This window comes from Dromiciops gliroides, chromosome 2, assembly GCF_019393635.1.
Source record: "Dromiciops gliroides isolate mDroGli1 chromosome 2, mDroGli1.pri, whole genome shotgun sequence".
NCBI classification, from domain to species: Eukaryota; Metazoa; Chordata; class Mammalia; order Microbiotheria; family Microbiotheriidae; genus Dromiciops; species Dromiciops gliroides.
In genome coordinates, this window is record NC_057862.1 from 516,790,243 (window position 1) to 516,810,606 (window position 20,364).

At 34.3% G+C, this 20,364-nt stretch overlaps 1 protein-coding gene across 1 annotated transcript in view; it reads left to right on the plus strand.

The window, feature by feature from the left end:
• Positions 1-6,161, plus strand: part of AGPAT5 (1-acylglycerol-3-phosphate O-acyltransferase 5) — a 79,466-nt gene extending 73,305 nt beyond the window's left edge. Inside the window, 1 exon segment of the mRNA XM_043984761.1 lies at positions 1,908-6,161. Coding sequence (XP_043840696.1) covers positions 1,908-2,133 — 226 coding nt within the window. The 3' untranslated portion in view covers positions 2,134-6,161.
• Positions 6,162-20,364: the final 14,203 nt, after the last annotated feature.

Here is a 20,364-nt window from a genome sequence, read left to right on the forward strand (position 1 = left end):
TAAATCTGACAGGTAAATGATTTTATGCTCTTTTACATTGCCTTTCTTTCAAGATGTGAGCAGTATGCTTTTCTTCACTGATCCTTTGAAGTTGTGGTTGGCCATTTCATACATCTTTCAAAGTTGTTTTTCTTTACATTGTGGTTGTTGCTCTGTAAATTTATATAAAGTGCTCTTGGTTTTTGCTCAGTTTACTCTTCATCATTTCATTTAAGTCTTCCTAGCAGTCTCTCAAACTGTCCCTTTCCTTGTTTCAAAGGTGGAGATTCTAAGAGGTGGAAACTTCATTTTCAGGCATGAAGCATGGAGATTGGAAATGGAATACTAGTATAATGAACAAGTAGAACAGTTTATCTGAGATACAGGAGTTCAAAAAATGGGGTTACAATGTTATAAGCTTAGAAAGTTAGTTTGCAGCTAGATTGTGGTGATTCTAAAGGCTAAACAGAATTTATACTTGATACTTAAAGCAAAATGGAGCCCTATGTTCCTGGAACAGGACAAGGTCCCAGGGATACAAGCACAAAAATGGAACAGTTTCTGCTTTCATGGAACAGTTCTTTGCTGTCATTAAAAGTTCTACAATAAATTTAGGAACTTCTTTTTGTCTTTGACATCCTTGGAGATCTCTTTTTAAAGGGTATGGACATTTTTGTCACCTATTTAGCAAAATTCCAAATTCCTTTCCCATCATTATTGGATCAGTTCATTATAGCTTAAACGGTAGATTAATGTATCACAGTCTTTGAGCAACATGTCTGACATTTGCTTTTCCTCTTGAAATATTTTTTGCCTCTTTGCTATATGGGAATCTACAAAGTTGTTTTGATTTGTATTTTTCTTATTAGTGATTTGATGCCTTAGAGCATACATCTAGAGCTAGAAGGAACCTCAGAAACTATCTAGTTTAACACTGATTTAATAAATGAGAAAACTGAGACCTAGAAGAGTTGTGACATAACATATGCACTAGAGACAGTATTTGACCACAGGTCGAGAGTCAGTACTCTTTCTCCTTTATTTTTTGAATTTGCTGCCACTTTAATTAGCAATTATTACTTTTTTAAGAAATTTTTTCTTTTTTCGTATATTTTGAGAGTGTATCCATTAAGGAATCATTTTTGTTCTTTATTTGATTCCTACATCTTCTGGTGATTAGATCTTTATTTGAGATTTTTAAAGCAAAGATTTATTTCCCAGTTAGTAGCTTTTTTTCTTGTATTAGTTGCACTGATTGGGTAAAAGCTTTTAAAATTTCACCTGTTGGAAAAATCTACTTTAACTTTTGTGATTATTTAGATCCCCTTTTATATTAAGAATTCTTTCCTTGGCTCTTGCTATAAAAGGTACCTTATGCTATATATGACATTTTACATTGAGGTTAGGTAAAGTCCATTTTGATTATATTTTAGTTCATAATATAAAATCTTCATATCAATCTAATTTCTGCCACAGTGTTTTCTAGTTTTCCCAGCAATTCTTGTCAAATAGAGATTCCTTCCCTATATATTTTATGTACTTGGTATATTGAGCACTGGATTGTTGAGTCTCTTTCATATCTTCCTTTCTTATCTATTTTTCTATTTTAAATAGATTTTTATTTCTGTTTTTACATTGCTTAGATTTACCCCCATATGCCAGCTCTTCTTTCCAGATATTTACCTTTTCTAAGAAAGTTTTTTTTAACAAAATAATATTAATTAAATGTAGATTGAATTAATTCAAATTTTCTAGACCTGAAAAATGTATATTCCTTAAAAATGACATTAAACTTCCTAACTATATTGCATTATATTATTAATGTCTTTTACATAGTTATTCTATAATAAATTACTGAATAAAAGCTATTAAGAAATTACCTAGAAAAAAGACCAACAATTTTCCACTTCTGTTTTATGTATCCATAGGTTGCTGATAGAATTCTATGATTCACCGGATTCCCAAAGAAGAAACAAGTTTCCAGGGAAATGTATTAATTCCAAACTAAGCCTCAAGAAAACTTTGCCATCTTTACTATTCTTAGGTGGTCTGACTGCTAGTATGCTCATGACAGAGTCTGGAAGGAAATTGTATGTGAAAACTTGGATATATGGAACCGTAATTGGCTGCCTGTTGGTTAGTATTAAAGTGTAAGCGAATGCTGTCTCCAATCAGTGGAATGTGCTATCCTGTTTCTTGAGAGGCAGGTGCACATTTCACCAAACTGTTCCCTGAATTTATAAAGAAGTGTAAATAAAGCCTTATTGATTGAACATTGGATAAATTATAATTTGTGACTTCAGCCTATTTGTGGTTGGTCTTGGATAAGCATACATAATTTTACAAGTTTACTCCTGAATTTGCTGTAAAGTGAACAGATAAACTGAGTTATGTTATACTTTGCGTTCCCCATGAACTTAATATGTGTCTTGGATGAACTACAGACGATTAATGGAAGTGTACAGCTTGTTATTTTTATGTAATTCAAGTGGATCACTGAATATATTCCTGGATATTAATTTGCAGTATATATTCTTCCACTTTTGTTGTTGTTGTTGTTGTTGTTATTTCAGGTTTTTACCCCCACAACTTGAGACTGTATACTAATTGCAGCTAACAAAGCTAGTGTTTTGCAGCTATGTGACTTTTTCTTTTGTTCAGTGTGTTTTTTCACAACAGTCTAAGAAAGGAGTACCTAGATCATGAAATGTATAAAGAAGCAAGAAATGTTTATGGGGAAGAAGCTCTGTTTATCTAGTCTTTTCATTATTGCATTATTAGCTGATTTAATTACTTACATATGCAAAACATCTTAACTGTATCTCTGATTTTTAATGAAAGCAGCCTAATTTGCACACCCTGTACTGTGCACAAAAGAATGTGTGAAGTATAATGAAAATTAAGGCTAAGCTAAATTGTGACTAACCAAATTGTAGGAAAGCTTTTTTTTAAAAACAAAATTGTTTTGGTTTAATAAAGATTTAGCTAACTAGAACATATGTGCCATAAATAGTAGATCATTTAAGTTTTCTGTTACTTCATAATTATTTGAATAATCAATTTGAATTATATGTTTATTCTTTTACTCTTAATGGGTCAGGAGTATACTTGAGGTAACATAAAGCACTCAAATGTTTCTACTAAACTTTTAAGCATGTGCCTTTTGCCTACTTGTCTGATTTTAACTTAATATTTAGTTAAAATAAAATGATTTTTATTTTTACTGTAGTATAATTCCATTGTATTTTAGTAGTCTTCATTTGGATTGGAAATTGTAATGTTGATATGTATGGTTTACACATTAGACTATTAGTGAAAGAAATCCATAGCCAGCCAGTATTTGTCCTACTTAAAATTGAACCCTTTGTATAGAGGTTCTCACTGCTACTGCCAATGAGTTTTGCAGTTGTCTCACGTTAAGAAATTCTTGTTCCTAGAGGAAATGGGATATTTATTCCATTAAGCAGGACTAAGGGGATGATCTTCCTTTTTAAAAAGTGTGTGTGTGTTTGTTTTTATTTTTTTTCAAATTCTTTTGGAAAAGCTTGACCTGGCCACAAAGTACAATATTAACATTTTCCCCTTGATTCTCTGAACTTCTATAATTCCTTTCCACTTTGATGGGGTCTGTGTGGCTCACTGAATCAAATTAAGAAATTGTGTTTTGGCAACTGAGTGATTTAAACTCATCAATCTTAGAACAAGATATAGCTTGCAATAAGTGTTTTAATTTTGTTTTAGTAGTCCTTTAGTTTCACAATTCTAGGTTTAGTTTTGTTGATCCTGGGTTTTTGTTACTGGATTTATAATGTCAGCGACTAAGGCAAGAGACAGTAATTAAATTACAATGAATCATGAAAACAATTACAGTGAATAATGTTTAATAAAGTAGTCTGCTTCTCTGAAACCAGAGCAAGTAAACTATTTTAAGTAACAGCTTTGAAGACTCAAATGTGGCATACATAAGCAGCATAAAATTGGTTTGACTCTGACATAGGTAGACCTATGTGTGGTGTTCTGATGCCAAACTTAATTTAAACTTCCTTTCATGTGAAATTCAGAACAAATTTTTAATGTCTTTGGAAATGCTTTTAAGACACATATACAGACACACATACAAATACATATACACCACCACCACAACTGGTTAAAGCTAGAATAATATCAAGCTCCATAACAATAAATATGATACTTGTTTTTCACCTAATAACCGGGTATCCAGTTGGTGTACCATGGGTAAAGTTTTAAAAATGCATTATTGCTGAAATTATGTTCATCTGCAGTGATACAAAGTAGCAGTGTGACTAGAATAAAAATCATCTTGAGCATTCTGTTTCTGACTACACTGACATACTTTCTTCTCACCCATTGGAAAAGCTTAATAAAATAATTGTTGTTTTATAAGTTTATTTGCTTATGTATCAAAATGCTTGGAAAATTAGTTGCTCTTAATATGCACTGACATTAACTTGATTTTTTTCCTTATAAAAGTCAAGGGCCCTATGCTCATATTTTTTGTTTTTACTTTTAGTAAAGTGTTCTCATAAAATACTCCTTTAAGCTTTTGTTTGTATCATTATTGTTTACAGCTGAATTATTGCTTAGTTATTCTTTACAAAATACAATCACTGTGCATGCATTTTATGCTTTTCAGCAAAAGGGTTTGTGAAAGTCAGCAAAATAAAAACTTTTCTTGTCTCTTATGTCTGTGCTACTTAAAATTTTGTGAGCCTGAAATAATTCATGAGCAATTACATGATAAGAATAGGTGTTGTGATTGGCTATGCTTTCATAATTTTATAAAATGGTAATCCTTTCCTTTCTAAGATGTCATGAGGGGATAGGTATTTTTTCTTAGGTACTCATATCCAAGTGCATAAGATCATTTTTTTCCCTGTACATCTAAGTCAACAGATATTATTTATGATTAAGAGTAGGAGGATTTTGGAGCAAACTTGCTGGCAACTTCATGGACAGTTATTAGTGCCAGAGTGAATTAACCACTTGATGTCTAAAAAAAAGTCCACTAAGGATGCCAGTCCCAAGTATTCATTATATATATCAAATTATATCCTTGTATCAATGATATCCTCACATTTCCTTGTTCGTGGTTCTTTAATATGCCAAGTAATTTTATCAGCCACCCTTTTTCTTTTGCTGTTTATATAATTTTAACTAAATGATTTTGCTGCTCTACATATAAAAACAAGACTCCATGCAAAAGGCTTCTCATCACCCTTTTGCTAATTATTTGGTAAAGATGGACAAAAAATCCAGATTAGCTATTTCATTGTTTTGTTAACTAAATGCATACTCTTAGAAACTTCTTGATGTCTATTAACCACATATTTCATTGAAAATACTTAGGTCTGGTAATATTTCATATGTATGTTTTCAAATCAAATTTTAAAAGTGGTATCATATAAATATAATCTGTATGTGGTGTATGTATGGGGGAAAAGGATGTTTTTGACATTCCTATTGATGCAAAATATTTTTCAAGTTCTCACTTCAATCTATTGCATAGAAACTTGTCTATTAGTATAAATTACATTTCAGGGTATATTTAATTAACCAGTTTACTTATTATGAGTAAAATATTTTCAGATAAGAATTCAGCTAAATCAGTGACACAACCTGCCATTTAAATGTGAATGAAAAACTTGAAATTTGATCATCTTGATTGCACATAAACAGATCTGGATTACTAACTAAATTTTTTGCTTTTTAGCTGCATAATTTGGAGTACTGTGGACCATGTCATTGATTTAATTTTTTCAGATTGGTCACCTTGAAATGCCAGCTATTTCAAGTAACTTAAGTGTGAGTGAATAAAACATGCTTTAAATTTTTGCAAAGAAGTACCTAATTTCCATAGGACTTAAATATTAAATCACATGATTTGGTTATTATCTTGAATAGAAATGTCTGAAACTATTTTCTAGGAAGCCACACAATAAGACAAAGCTCCTCTACTGCTATTCCATTAAAAAAAATTGGTTTAGAGGGAGGAGACCTGGATTGAAATAATTTATTAGCAATATGACAATGGACAAGTTTCCTCACCTAAATAATGTGAATAATCACCTACCTCACAGGGTTGTTGTGAGGAAAGTGCTTTGTAAAACTTAAAGCGCAATAGAAATTTGGGTTTTTATTAAAATAGTATTTGATGTGATATATTGGGCCTTTGTAAGAATTTGTTAATGATTATCATTTCATTACTCAATTTTAGTAGCCAAATTTTTGATACTGTCTTTTCTAGTTGTGTGTGTGTGTGTGTGTGTAAAGGTGTATCAATACATCTATTTAGGCTTTCATATTTGAAGATAATGCTACATCTCGATATGATTATCATTTGTGTTCAGGCCCCAGCTGGAAAGACTTGCCTGATAATCATTCCCACATTGTGCATACATTAAGAAGTCACAAAGCACTTTGTAATGCAGTATTTGTTGATACTGGCAGTTTTCAGGCCACCTTGGCCAGCCCCTTCCCATTCAGGATGAAAAGAGCACGAGTGCTTAAAGTTCTTATTTCTATTCTGTTATCAGAATTTTGAATGTAGATTTACTACTACCTCTATATCTTAATAAAGGTAAGAAGACCAGTTTTAAAATTGTATTTTATAATCAGTTTTTTAATCTTTTGCAAAATGCACAGACAGACTGGATCTAGTTAATTTTTGCTTTTTGAGAAGGATTCATATTTTGTAAGTAATTTTCAAATATTGATGTGGTAAAAAGAGCCCTTGTGTGGCACATCAGAAAAGTTCAGTGTAAATCCTGACTCTTATTACTTATCACCTACATGTGATCTAAGGAAAGATATCTCCCCTCTCCAGGCCTTACTTTCCTCATTTTACAAATGAGGAAGTTATGTTAGATCTACCATCCTATTCTAAATTTGATGAATTTCATGTTACAATGATCTATTAAGCTTAACTTGGTATGGCTTGATAATTTAGCACATGTTTACCACAATTTTTGAACACAATTTCATTGTTTTAAAAATATTTTGCGTGTATTCTTTTAGTCATCAGAAGATATGGGTAAAATATTCCAGGTTTTAAAATTATTTCCATTTTATATTATTTTCCTTTGTCATTCAATAGAGCTGTAAATGGTTTTATAAAATTAAGTTTGGTTTTTGTAATACTTATGGAAATGAAATGCTTCTTCAGTGTGTTTTTTCTGTCTATTGCAAATATAGTATATTTTAAACAATTACTGTGCCCTTCATTTAGAAGTGAATGGTAATGTCTTAGCATGGTAACTAAAAGAATAAAGGATTAAATTCAAATGTGGATCAAATCACATGTGAATTATAACAACTAGAAGAATTCTCCATTTTGAAAATTTCAGCTATTGATATAGGCATGCAGAAAAAATTAAGTGGGTTATTAAAAAACCTCCACAAACCCTGAGATTTCAGAAAGTTTAAATTTTAAGAAAGAAATGTATGGGGGAGGGGAGAAAATAAAGAAACAAGGAAAATTAACTAAATTTGAAGGAAGTATTTACAAAGCATATTATAGATATAGTGGAGAAGTATCAAAAGGGAAAATAATGATCCCTTTTGTTCTTATTGTTCTCCATTGATGGAACATTAACATTTTTTTTAATCCAGCAAGCATCCTTCTCCCTATGTAGTATAGGTTTTCTAATGTTGCTGAGAACAAAACATCAACTCTTACATTTGATGTGTAATGTGAGCTATTGCTGTCCCTCTGTCATCTTACTACCCTACTGAAAGAGTCCTGCCTTCTCTGGCAGTTCTGATCCTCTCAAACAGTGTCATTCAGTCTTTGGTTATTTGCTGTTACTTTAACATGTAATGCCTCTATTCAACTAGGTTGTAAGCATCTTGAGGACAGGAGCTAAAGCAAACTTACCACATTCATTCGAATATTTGGAAAATCTGATTTTGAATTTTGATTACTTGAACATTGGGGTAAATAAAGAGAGAGGAATTACTATATATTGGAAAATGGTTCATTTGTCTTAAGTAAAATGCTATAGTTAGCTGCAAAGGAAACAACAGTACTCTTAGTAGGTACTTTCCTCCATTTCTTATTAGAGAAAAAGTTAGCATTGCATCAAAAGGTAGTTGAAACTGATTTACTTGAATTCTCAAGACTACCAAGTAACTGATTTAAATATCTACTTGATGGAAAAGGAGATCAGGGTAATTCCTAGCAAACAGGTAAAATTCAAAAAGGACTATATAGATGCTAAGGATAATGAATGAAAAGGGATAGAATGTGTGTTTTGCCAGTGGTCTATCAAGTAGGATAATAGAGTCCTTTAAGGGTGGATGCTGAGGTGATTCACAGAAAATTGGGTTAGCTATATAGTATTACAGAGGTGGGAATGATAATTCTTACATAAGCATAAATCCTAGGCTCATACTATTGCCTATGCTTGTGATACCTGGCTCCAATCTACATCAACTGAAATCCTATCTAACCCCCAAGGCCAAATATTTTCATGTAACTTTCCTTGCTCTCCCTATCTGAAATGATCTCTTCCTTCTGGGAGTTCTTGGACCATTCTTCCCCTGTTCAATATCAGTTTATATATATATATATATGAGAGAGAGAGAGAGAGAGAGAGAGAGAGAGAGAGAGAGAGAGAGAGAGAGAGAGAGAGAGAGTTCTCAAGGTAATGGATCATATCAGTCAAATATTTAAGTGCCTTCTACTTAATTCTGTGTGCTAAACTCAGAACCCCTATCAGCCCATAATCTAAGGGGAGAGAGGGTACTTGGCACGTAGGCATGATGAAGTCCTGCAGCCAGATGAAAAATGATTAGGTGTCTGCCTTGGGCCCAATCCTTAAATAGAGGATCTGGGAAAAACTCTGTACATCCTCCATCCTATCCAATGGGTGTGGGATTAGGTGCCGGAAATACTGAAGTATAAATTTCAGAACTGATTTGATCTTGCATGAAATTTAGTTTCTGGACATAATGTTGTCCATACCTCATTCTTCTTTTTATCCACCTAGTTTGTTACCTTTCACATTAATAAGTATTCAAATGTTTGTTTGATTTTTTTCCCCCCTTGCTCATACTACATTTGGAGTATTTGTTTAGTTTTTGGCTCCAAGTGAAGGAAACCAGAATTGTAAAATGTCTTGAGCTATGCCATGAGAATCAGTAGAAGGAATGGAGATATTTAACCTGAAGAAAATTTTTAGGATGCAGATAGTAGCTGTCCTCAAGTATGTGAAGAATTGTAAAGTAGAAGGATGGGACTTGTTCTTTTTTAGTCAGAGGATAGGACTAGAAGCAATGGGTAGGAGTTGCAAAGAAACAAATTTAGATCTAAATAAGGAAAACTTTTTCCCAAAAATTAAAGCTTTCCAGAAATGAAATGATCTGCATCAAGATTATAGGGAGTTTCCTTTCATTAAAGGTCTTCAAAGGCTAGATGACTGACCATTTATTGGTTGTGTTGTACATTTTTTTCAGGTATGGGCTGACCAAGGTGGCCTCCATGATCCCTTTTGGCTGAAATTTTGTGGTTCCATGACTTGAATTAAAAAGGTCAGAGGAATCCAAGTATGATGAACTCCAGATAATTGCATATCTTTAGTCATGATAGAATTTCATTGGAAAAATTATTGCTTTTCAGCAAATCAAAGCATTTGACTTTTATGAACTGCTTGGGATTTAAAACAAAGCAAAACAAAAAAATTTTCCGCTCTCAAACCTCACAGTCTAATAGTTGAAAAAAACATGAACAATTATACAAACAATATATACAAGATAGATGTGAGATAGTCAACAGAAGGAAGGCACAAATAAGGGACATCTGGAAATCCTTGTAGAAGACTGGATATTAGTAGGATCTTGAAGGAAACTAGGAGATGTAGAGATGAAGAGGGAGAGCATTCCATGTATAGGGTTCAAAAATACTCAATGTCTGGAGCTACAGCATAATGTATGAGAAACAGCAAAGGAGGTCAGTGTCACTGTATTGTAGAGTATGATTATGATGATGCAAGGAGACTGGAAAGGTAGGAAGGGAGATTATTGTTATTATTAATATTTTACACGGTCAGAGCTCTGTTGGAAGATTAATTTGATAACTGAGTTGAGCTTGGGTTGGAGTAGTGAGATTTGAGGCAGAGAGTCTAACTACAAAAAAACCCAGAATGTAAAATTGCCAATGCAGTATTATGAGATGAGCAGTGTGGAATTGTTGCTCAACGTGAAGAAAAATTAAGGAAATATAATCTCTTTGCCAGATGTGTTTTCAGAAAGTTATAATGTGGTAAATGTTATAATATGGTAAAAAGTCATAAAACACCATGGTCTCACAGAATCATAAAGTTGCAAGGGTCATCTAGCCCCTCTCTATGACAAAGCCAATCAATCCATTGCTTGATTCTCATAAGAATATTTAAGGTGACCCAAGGGTGTAGTGGAGGGCAGCTCTATGGCATAGTGGATAAAGTGCCAAGCCTGGAGTCAGTCTTCTTCCTGAGTTCAAATTTGGCCTCAGATACTACCTTTGTAATCCTGGACAAGTCATTTAATCTTGTTTGCTTTAATTTCCTCACCTATAAAATGAGTTGGAGAAGGAAATAGCAAATGGGGTCACAAAGAGTCAGGACTGGGGGCAGCTAGGTGGCGCAGTGGATAAAGCATCAGCCCTGGAGTCAGGAGGACCTGAGTTCAAATCCGGCCTCAGACCCTTGATACTTACTAGCTGTGTGACCCTGGGCAAGTCACTTAACCCCAATTGCCTCACCCCCCAAAAAAAAAATTTAAAAAAAACAGAGTCAGGACTGAAAATTGACTAATAGCAAAGGGGTAATGGAAAGGCAAAAATTGTGTATAAGTAGGTTCTAGTATACACTAGTCACACATGACAAGAATTGGAATAGATCACTTCAACAGCTTGTATAACTGAGAAAGGTGGTAGGCCAGTCATGTAATGAGAATGAAGGACCACAAATCATTTATGTATTGTACATATTAAAGGAACCAAAAGGTCTCCTACTTATTGGATTAGTCCTCTTAAGCAGAATTTATATGAAGATATGAGGCATAATAATATAGGAGAGCAAGATTGCAATTTGCATCAGTGTTACATGTATGCATATGAATGTGATCTTGTTTCCATCGAAATATCAAAGAATTGCCAAATAAAGTTAGATATGGAAGGCATCTCAAGTAATTGACTATAACATGAACTGGAAAAATGTTTCCCTCTACAACATTTCTAACACATAGTTTGCTTTGAAAACTTCTTAATAGGGTTAGGGTTGGGGAGAACCATACTACCTACAGGAGAGGTACCTCATTCCTCTGGAGCATTCTAATCATAAGGAAGTTTTTTCTTAAACTCGGATTTTCCTCTTCCACCTTTCAATCATGTTTCCTTAACTGGCATATCAGACTGAATATCAAGTCATTAAATAACCTGGACCTTTTTTGACAAACTGAAGTTGATGTTTTGCATCTAAGTGTAAAAATTTTAATTTATTCATTTTAAATGATTTGGCCTAGTGTTCTAGCCTCATGGATTTTTATCACTCACTGTTAGCAAATCCTCTTAGCTTGGTATTATTTTCTTTTTTCTTTTCTTTCTTTCTTTTTTTTTTTTTGTGAGGCAATTGGGGTTAAGTGACTTGGCCAGGGTCACATAGCTAGTAAGTGTCAAGGGTCTGAGGCCGGATTTGAACTCAGGTCCTCCTAAATCCAGGGCCGGTGCTCTATCCACTGTGTCACCTAGCTGCCCCTGGTATTATTTTCAAATACGATAAGCTAATTGTTAAAATAATGAACCAAGAACATATCCCTGGAACATTACTAGAGGTTTTCTGAGTTGATAATCAACTGTTAATGACTACTCATTAGGTTCAATTATTTCAATTCTGAACACCCCTAATTTCGGTATCATCTAGTCCATATCTCTTATTTTTTTTTTTTTTACAATAATAGCAAGAGAAATTTGGCCAAATGCTTTGCTAAAATATAGGTAAACTGGGCAGCTAGGTGGTGCAGTGGATAAAGTACCAGCCCTGGATTCAAGAGTACCACCTGAGTTCAAATCTGGCCTCAGACACTTGACACTAGCTATGTGACCCTGAGCAAGTCACTTAACTCTCATTGCCCTGCAAATATATATATGTAAACTGTGCCTACAGAATTCTTCTTATTTACCAATTTAATCACTCTGAAAAAATCATGGTTGTTTTATCCAGACATTCTTGATTGAGCCATTCTTGTTCTGAGCCCATCACTTCCTTTTCTCAATTTTAACTAACCCTCCCCTTAGTAATACATAAATTCTTGACACAGTGTGACCTGGGCAAATAACTTAACCTCTGCTTCCATTTCCTCAACTGTAAAATAATAGCATTTACCTCTCAAAGTTGTATCAAATGAGGTAATCTTTGTATAAGGCTTAGGACAGTTTCTGATACTTAATAAATGGTTGTTTTCTTTTTTCATTGAGGGCAATAACTTTTAGAAGACAAAATGCTAGATAAAAATTCTAACTAGAAAGCAAACATAAGAGTTAACCTTGGCTGGAAAAGGCACTAGCAGCTGAGGAGACCAGGAAAGACTTCCAGAAGGTGGCACTTGAGCTTGGTTTTGAAGGAAACTAGGAACTCCAAGAGACAGAGGTAAAGAGAGAGGATCTAGGCATGGAAGATAGCCAAAGTACAAAGAACAAAGAACAGCAAGAAGGGTAGTTTGTCTGGACTAGAAGGTGTTTAGAAGAGAGTAATGAGAAAGGAAACTGAAAAGGTAGGAAGGGTAAGGTTATAAATAGCTTTAAATGCCAGACAAGATCATAGCAGTTAATAGGGAACTGATGGAGTTTATTAAGAGCAAGGGGGATAGAGACACCAAAGTGATTTTTATCAAGTGCATATCTGCATTTGAGTGTTTGAGGCATGGGGTCTAATTAGGAGGCTTTTGTAAAAATAAGGTGACTATATGAATGGAAAGGGGACATATGAGAAATGTACATGTAGGAATGACATGATTTGGCAAGTGATGATATGGGGTGAAAATGAGGAGTCTACAATGGCAGTTGGGTGGTCCAGTGGACGGAGTGCTGGACCTGGAGTCAGGAAAACCTGAATTCAAATCTAACAAACACAAGCTGTGTGACCCTGGACAAGTAACTTAACCACTCAGTGTTCTCATCTGTGAAATGGGGATAATAGCATCTACTTCCCAGAATTGTTTTCAGACTTAAATGAGATCATTTGAAATTGCTTAGTACAGTGCCTGGCATATGGTAAGTGCTATATAAATGTTAGGTTGTGATCTTAGGTGACAAGTTCAGTGACATTAACTGAAACAGGAAAATTTGGAAAACAGTGGATTTGAGAGGAAAAGTTGTCAATATGAAATGCCCTTGGGGCATCCAGTTGAAAGTGTCCAGTACACAGTTGGTAATATGTGACTAGAGCTCAGGAGAGAGACTAGGGGAAAATATATAGATCTATAAATCATCTGCATAGAGATAATATTTGAACCATGGGAACTGATGAGGTTATCAATGAGAGTATAAAAGGAAAGAAGAAGGGGGATCAGGCAAGAGCTTTGAATTAGACCCACAGTTATAAAGATGAGATTATGATTGAAGCAAGTAAAATAATGACTAGCTTTTGAAAGAATCACAAAATTTTCAAGAGACCACAACAACTATTTCTTCTGATCCATACCTAAAAAAATGCCAACCACAATACAAACTACAAGTGAAGATCCAGTGTCCAAAGTACTTATGTACCTAAGTACTAAGTACCTAATTGCCTAAGCAGCAAAGTACCTAAGTGCCAAAGTACCTAAGAACCTAAGTGCTGAAGTACCTAATTGCACATTTATCTAAGTACTTAATGATTAATACCATAAGTGCCTAAGTACTTGGTTGCTTGTTGTCCTCTAAGAGGACCAAAATGACACTATGTTGGGGTCAAGGTACAGTATGTCCAATTGCAACTGATCAGAACATTTGCAGTGGAGATGTCTAAATTTGTGCATTTCACACCACCTTTGAGCTACTGCAGTTCTGCACTGTTCAAAGAGAACAGCACCTCCTTTGCCAGCACACTATGCTAGGCAGTCCTGTGCCAATGTCTCCTATGTTTCACAATTGATTCCAAAGATTTTCAGAGAGACCTCTAGTGTCTGCGTATTACTTCTGACCTCTATGTGCTTTCCTTGTGTGAATTCTCCATAGAGTCATCTTTTAGTTAAACCTACATTTGACATGAACAACATCAGAGTTGCCCTTTCTGCAGTAGAGTTTGAATGCTTGGCAGTTCAGCCCTAGGAAGTATCTGTACCAAATATACCAAGGGTTCATTAATGTCCCAATTTTTCCAAATCCCCTCCAACATTTATCATTTTTCTTTAGCTAATCTGATAGGTGTGAGATGGTACCCCAGAGTTGTTTTAATTTTCATTTCTCTAATAGTAATAAGAGCATTTTTTCATATGAATATAAGTAACTTTGATTTCTTCTTCTGAAAACTGCTTGTTCATATCCTTTCACCATTTATCAATTGGGAAATGACTCATATTCTTATAAATTTGACTCCCTTCTCTATAAATTTGAGAAACGGGGGCTTTCAACAGAGAAATTTGGTATAATTTTTTTCTCTACTTTTCTGCTTTTTTTCATTAATCTTGGCTGCCTTAGTTTTGTTTGTATAAAACCTTTTTAACTTAACATAATAAAAATTATCCATTTTATAGTGTTAATCACTAAACGGGCATTTCCTCAGCCAAATTAAGATCTGTGAAAGGCCTTAGCTTAAAAGGCCAAGGTCTCCTACTGCATCTGGGGCTATCTCCAGTTGCCACTGGACCCAGGTGGCTCCAGAGGAGAGAGTGAGGCTGGTGACTTTGCCCTTTCTCACTTAAATCCAATTTACTGTACGTCATGCCATCTGTCATGGTCCTCTTCGAGAATGTGAAGGAGAAAATAACAATGTATCTCGTAAAGCTCTCTATCTCTTGTTTGATCATAAATTCTTCCCTTATTCATATATCTGACAGGTAAAATATTCCATGCTCATATAATTTGCTTATGGTATCACCCTTTATGTCTAAATCATGTACCCATTTTGACACCTTATATTGGTATACAGTGTGAATGTTGTCTATACTTAGTTTCTGTCAAACTTTTCCAGTTTCTCCAAGCAATTTTTGCCAAATAGTTCTTTACCCAAAGCTTGGATCTTTGCATTTGTCAAATACTAGGTTTACCATGGTTATTTACTCCTGTGTATTATGTACCTGACCTATTCCAATGATCCATCATTCTATTTCTTAGCCAGTACCAGATTGTTTTGATGGATTACCACTTTGTAATATAGTTTGAAATCTAATACTTCTAGACCACCTTTATTCACATTAATTCCCTTGATGTTCTTGACCTTTTCTTTCAGATAAATTTTGTTATTTTTTATAGCTCTATAAAATAATTTTTGGTATTTTGATTGGCATGGTCCTGAATAAGTAAATTAATTTAGATAGAATTGTCATTTTTATTATATTAGTTCAGCCTACCTATGAAAAAAAATATTTCTCCAATTGTTTAGATCTCTTTTATTTGTGTGAAAAGTGTTTTGTTATTGTGTTCATATAGTTCCTGGGTTTGTTTTGGCAGGTAGTCTCCTAAGTATTTTATATTGTCTACCATTATTTTAAATGGAAATTCTCTTCTTGCTGCTGGTCTTTGTTGGTAATATGTAGAAATACTGATGATTTATGTGGGTTTTTTCTATACTGCAACTTTGTTGAAGTTGTTAATTATTTTAACTAGTTTTTTAGTTTATTCTCTGGGATTCTCTAAATATATCATCACATCATCTGCAAAGAGAGATAGTTTTGTTTCATTATTGCCAATTCTAAATTCCTCAAATTTTTTTCTTGTCTTATTGCTATTTTTTTTTTAGTGAGGCAATTGGGGTTAAGTGACTTGCCCAGGGTCACACAGCTAGTAAGTGTTAAGTGTCTGAGGCCGTATTTGAACTCAGGTACTCCTGACTCCAGGGCCAGTGCTCTATCCACTGCGCCACCTAGCTGCCCCTTAGCATTTATAATATAATATTAAATAATAGTTGTGATAATGGACATCCTTCCTTACCTCTGATCTTATTGGAGAAATATTTAGCTTATCCCTATTATGGATAATGCTTGCTTATTGGGGTGTGTGTGTGTGTGTGTGTGTGTGTGTGTGTGTGTGTGTGTGTGTGTGTGTGTGTGAATTGGGGTTAAGTGACTTGCCCAGACTCACACAGCTAGTAAATGGCAACTGTCTGAGGCTGGATTTAAACTCAGGTCCTCCTGAATCCAGAGCCAGTGCTTTATGCACTGTGCCACCTAGCTGCACCATTGCTTATGGTTTTAGATAGATACTACTCATTTTAAGGAAAGCTCCATTTATTCTTATGCTTTCTAGTCTTTTTAATAGGAATGAGTGTTTGATTATGCCAAAAACTCTTTCTGGATCTATAGAGATAATCATATGATTTTTGCTGGCTTCATTATTGATATAGTCAATTATGCTGATAGTTTTCCTAATATGGAACCATCCCTGCATTCCTGGTATAAATCTCACCTGGTCATAGTGTATTATCCTGGTGATAAATTGCTGTAATCTTTTTGGCAATGTTTTATTTAAAGTTTTTGCATCAATATTCATTAGGGAAATTGGTCTATAATTTTCTTTCTCTGTTTTGTCTCTTCCTGGTTTACATATCCGCACCCTATTTATCTCATAAAAGGAATTTGGTAGGGCTCCTTTCCCTATTTTCTCAAAGAATTTATTTAGTATTAGAATCAATTATTCTTTAAATGTTTGCTAGAATTCACTTGTGAATCCATGTGGTCCTGGGGATTTTTTCTTAGGGACCTCATTGATGGATTGTTCAATTTCTTTTTCTAAGATGAGGCTATTTAAGTATTCTATTTCCTCTTCTGTTAACCTGGGCACTTTATGTTTTTGTAAATAAAAATCCATTTCACTTAGACTGTTAGATTTATTGCCAGATAATTGGGCAAAATAGCTCCTAATAATTGCTTTAATTTCCTTCTCATTGGTGGTGAATTTACCCTTTTCATTTTTGAAGTAGGTAGTTTGGTGTTTTTTTGAATCAAATTAACCAGTGGTTTATTTTTATTGACTTTTTAAAAATAAAACCAATTTCTAGTTTTACTTGCCCAGGGTCACACAGCTAGTAAGTTGTCAAGTGTCTGAGTCCAGATTTGAACTGAGGTCCTCCTGAATCCAGGGCTGGCGCACTATCCACTGCACCACCTAGCTGCCCCGAAGATAGTTTTCTTAATTCCAATTTGATTAATCTCTCTTTTAAATTTAAGGCTTTCCAATTTGGTGTTTAATTGAGGAATTTTAATTTGTTCTTTTTCTTTTTTCTTTTTAGTTACATGCCCAATTAATTTATCTGCTCTTTATTTTATTTATGTAAGCACTTAGAGATATTAATTTTCCCTTAAGTACTGCTTTGGCCACATCCCATAAATTTTGTTATGTCGTCTCATTGTTGTCATTCTCTTTAATGAAATAATTGATTGTTTCTGTGATTTGTTCTTTGAACCATTCATTCTTTAGGATTAGATTATTTAGTTTCCAATGAATTTTTAATCTTTTCATGGCCTTTTACCAAATGTAATTTTTATTGCATTATGATATGAAAAAGGTGCATTTAATATTTCCATTTTTCTATATTTAGTTGTCAGGGTTTTATGCCATAATGCATGGTCAGTTTTTGGTTAGGGTTCCATACATTACTGAGAAAAAGGTATATTCCTTTCTCTTTTCTTTCAGCTTTCCTTTTCTGTCATTTCTAACTTTCTGAAATTCTATTCACCTCCTTAACTTATTTCTTGTTTATTTTTTTCTTATTGGATTTATCTAGTTCTGAGAGGGAAAAGTTAAGGTCCCTAACCAGTATAGTTTTTAGTATCTATTTCCTCCTGTAATTCATTTAAGTTTTCCTTTGGTGCATATATGTTTAGTATTGATATTACTTCATTGTCTATGGTACCTTTTGGCAAAATGTAGTTTTTCTGCTCATCTCTTTTAATTAGATCAGTTTTTGTTTTTGCTTTGACTGAGATCATGATGGCTACTCCTGCTATTTTTTGTTTTCTTTTGTTTTTTACTTCAGTTAAAGATTCTGCTCTAGCTTCTTACCTTTACTCTGTGTGTCCCTGCTTCAAGTGCTTTTCTTGTAAACAATACATTGTCAGATTCTGATTTTTAATCCATTCAACTATCATCTTCTGTTTTTATTGGTGAGTTCATTCTATTCACAGTCACAGTTATAATTACTAACTTTGTATTTCCTTCCATCCTATTTTCCCCCTGTTTATATTTTTCTCTTTCCTTTAACCCTGTCCCTCCTCAAAAGTCTGTATTGCTTCTTAGCACTGCCTCCCCCATCTGTCCTCCTTTCATAGTTTCTTTGAACTCTTCCCACTTTTCTTATCCTCTTTCCCTTTTACTTTGTAGGGCAAGATTGATTTCTATACTCAACTGAGTATATGTTATACTCTCTTTTAGCCAATTCCAATGAGAGTAGGGTTCAAGCATTGCAACCCCTCCCTCCAAAATCTTCCTCTCTACTCTAAAAATAATTCATTTTGCACTTCTTTTACATGAAATAATTCACCCCATTCCACCCCTCCTTTCCCCCTTATCCCATTGTATCCCTCTTTCTCATCCCTTACTTTCTTTAAATATATCATTCCATCATATTCAGTTCACACCTGTTCCTTCTAATTGCCTTAACAATGATAAAGCTCTAAGGAGTTCTAAGTAAGATCTTCCCATGTAGGAATGTAAACAGTTAACTTTATTGAATTCCTTATGATTTCTCTTTCCTGTTTCTCTTTTTACGTTTCTCTTAAGTCTTGTAATTGAAAGCCAGATTTTCTATTGACCTCTGATATTTTCATCAGGAATACTTGAAAGTGCTTTATTTCATTAACTATCCTTTTTTCCCCCTGAAAGAGTATACTCAGTTTTCCTGGTAGATAATTCTTGGTTGCAATCCAAATCCTCCAGTCCTTTAATGTGGAAGTTGCTAAATCTAATGTTATCCTGATTGTGACTCCATGATATTTGAATTGTTTCTTTCTTTCTCCTTGCAATATTTTCTCCTTTACCTGTCAGCTCTGGAATTTGGCTATAAAATTCCTAGGAGGTTTCATTTTGAAATCTCTTTTAGGAGGTGATCATGGATTTTTTTTTTTCAATTTCGATTTCACCCTTTAGTTCTAGAATATCATGACAGTTTTCCTTAAAGTTAGGACCAGGCTCGGTGTACTTCTGTAAGTTAAATCTGGACCAGTTCTGGTTTTGCTTTCCTGGTGTATTGATTGTTGTATTATTACAAGATCTCAGGGAAAGCTCATGCTGGGGCAAGCTTTTAGTGCTCCCAAAGTGGGCTGATCCAAGGCAAAGTCCAATTGCTACCCCTCAGGTCTGAGCTCTGCAAGTTCTTGACCTAAATTTGGGTCTCAAAAACAGTAGACTGCATATGGATTCAGTCACTTTCAGCCATCTAGGAAGCTTTGCAACTTAAGGGTGACAGAATTGTAGGCTCTTTGGTCTGGGATTCTTGTCCTTGTTATTTCTCTAGAGTCTTCAGTTTGGGATAGAAACTGAAACGGAGGCTTACTCTGCTCTTGGGAACCTAAACACATTGCTGCTACTTGTGTGTATACTTATCCCTGACTTGTACCTCCTTGAGATCAGGGACTGTTTTTTTGCTCTGTGTGTGTGTGTGTGTGTGTGTGTGTGTGTGTGTGTGTGTGTCCATTGCTTAATACAGTGGGTGGCATAGAATAAGCAATTAATAAATGTTTCTTGATTGACAATTCTCAAGCATCACTGTCCTAGTCCTGGACACTGTCTCTCTTAATTCAGTTTTAGCGCAGTTAAGATTAGTTTTCTTGACTGGGATATAATTTCCTCATCTCCTGTATAGTTCACATTTCCTTGTGGCCTGGTTTCTGAGCCTACAACTTGATTGAAACTCCTCATTTCAAGTTTGCTAACAACTTTAATTACTAAATACAATGGTCTTTTCTCAATTCAAAGTCTTATTGCCCTATATGCAGCTTTTGCCACTGTTCATCACCCCATTCCTCCTCATTGACAATTTCTCCTAGTCCTCTTCATTCCTGTCTGATCACTTTTCAATGGTTTCTAATGGATGAGTATCCTGTTCATTTCCACTAAGTGTGGGCACCCCCTAATCCTCTTTCTCTTTTCTTTTTACATTCTTTTTTCCTAAATGACATTCAAATAACATTTCTGTGAAGATGATTCTCATATCTATATATTCATTCCTGATCTTTCAACTGAACTTCATTCCT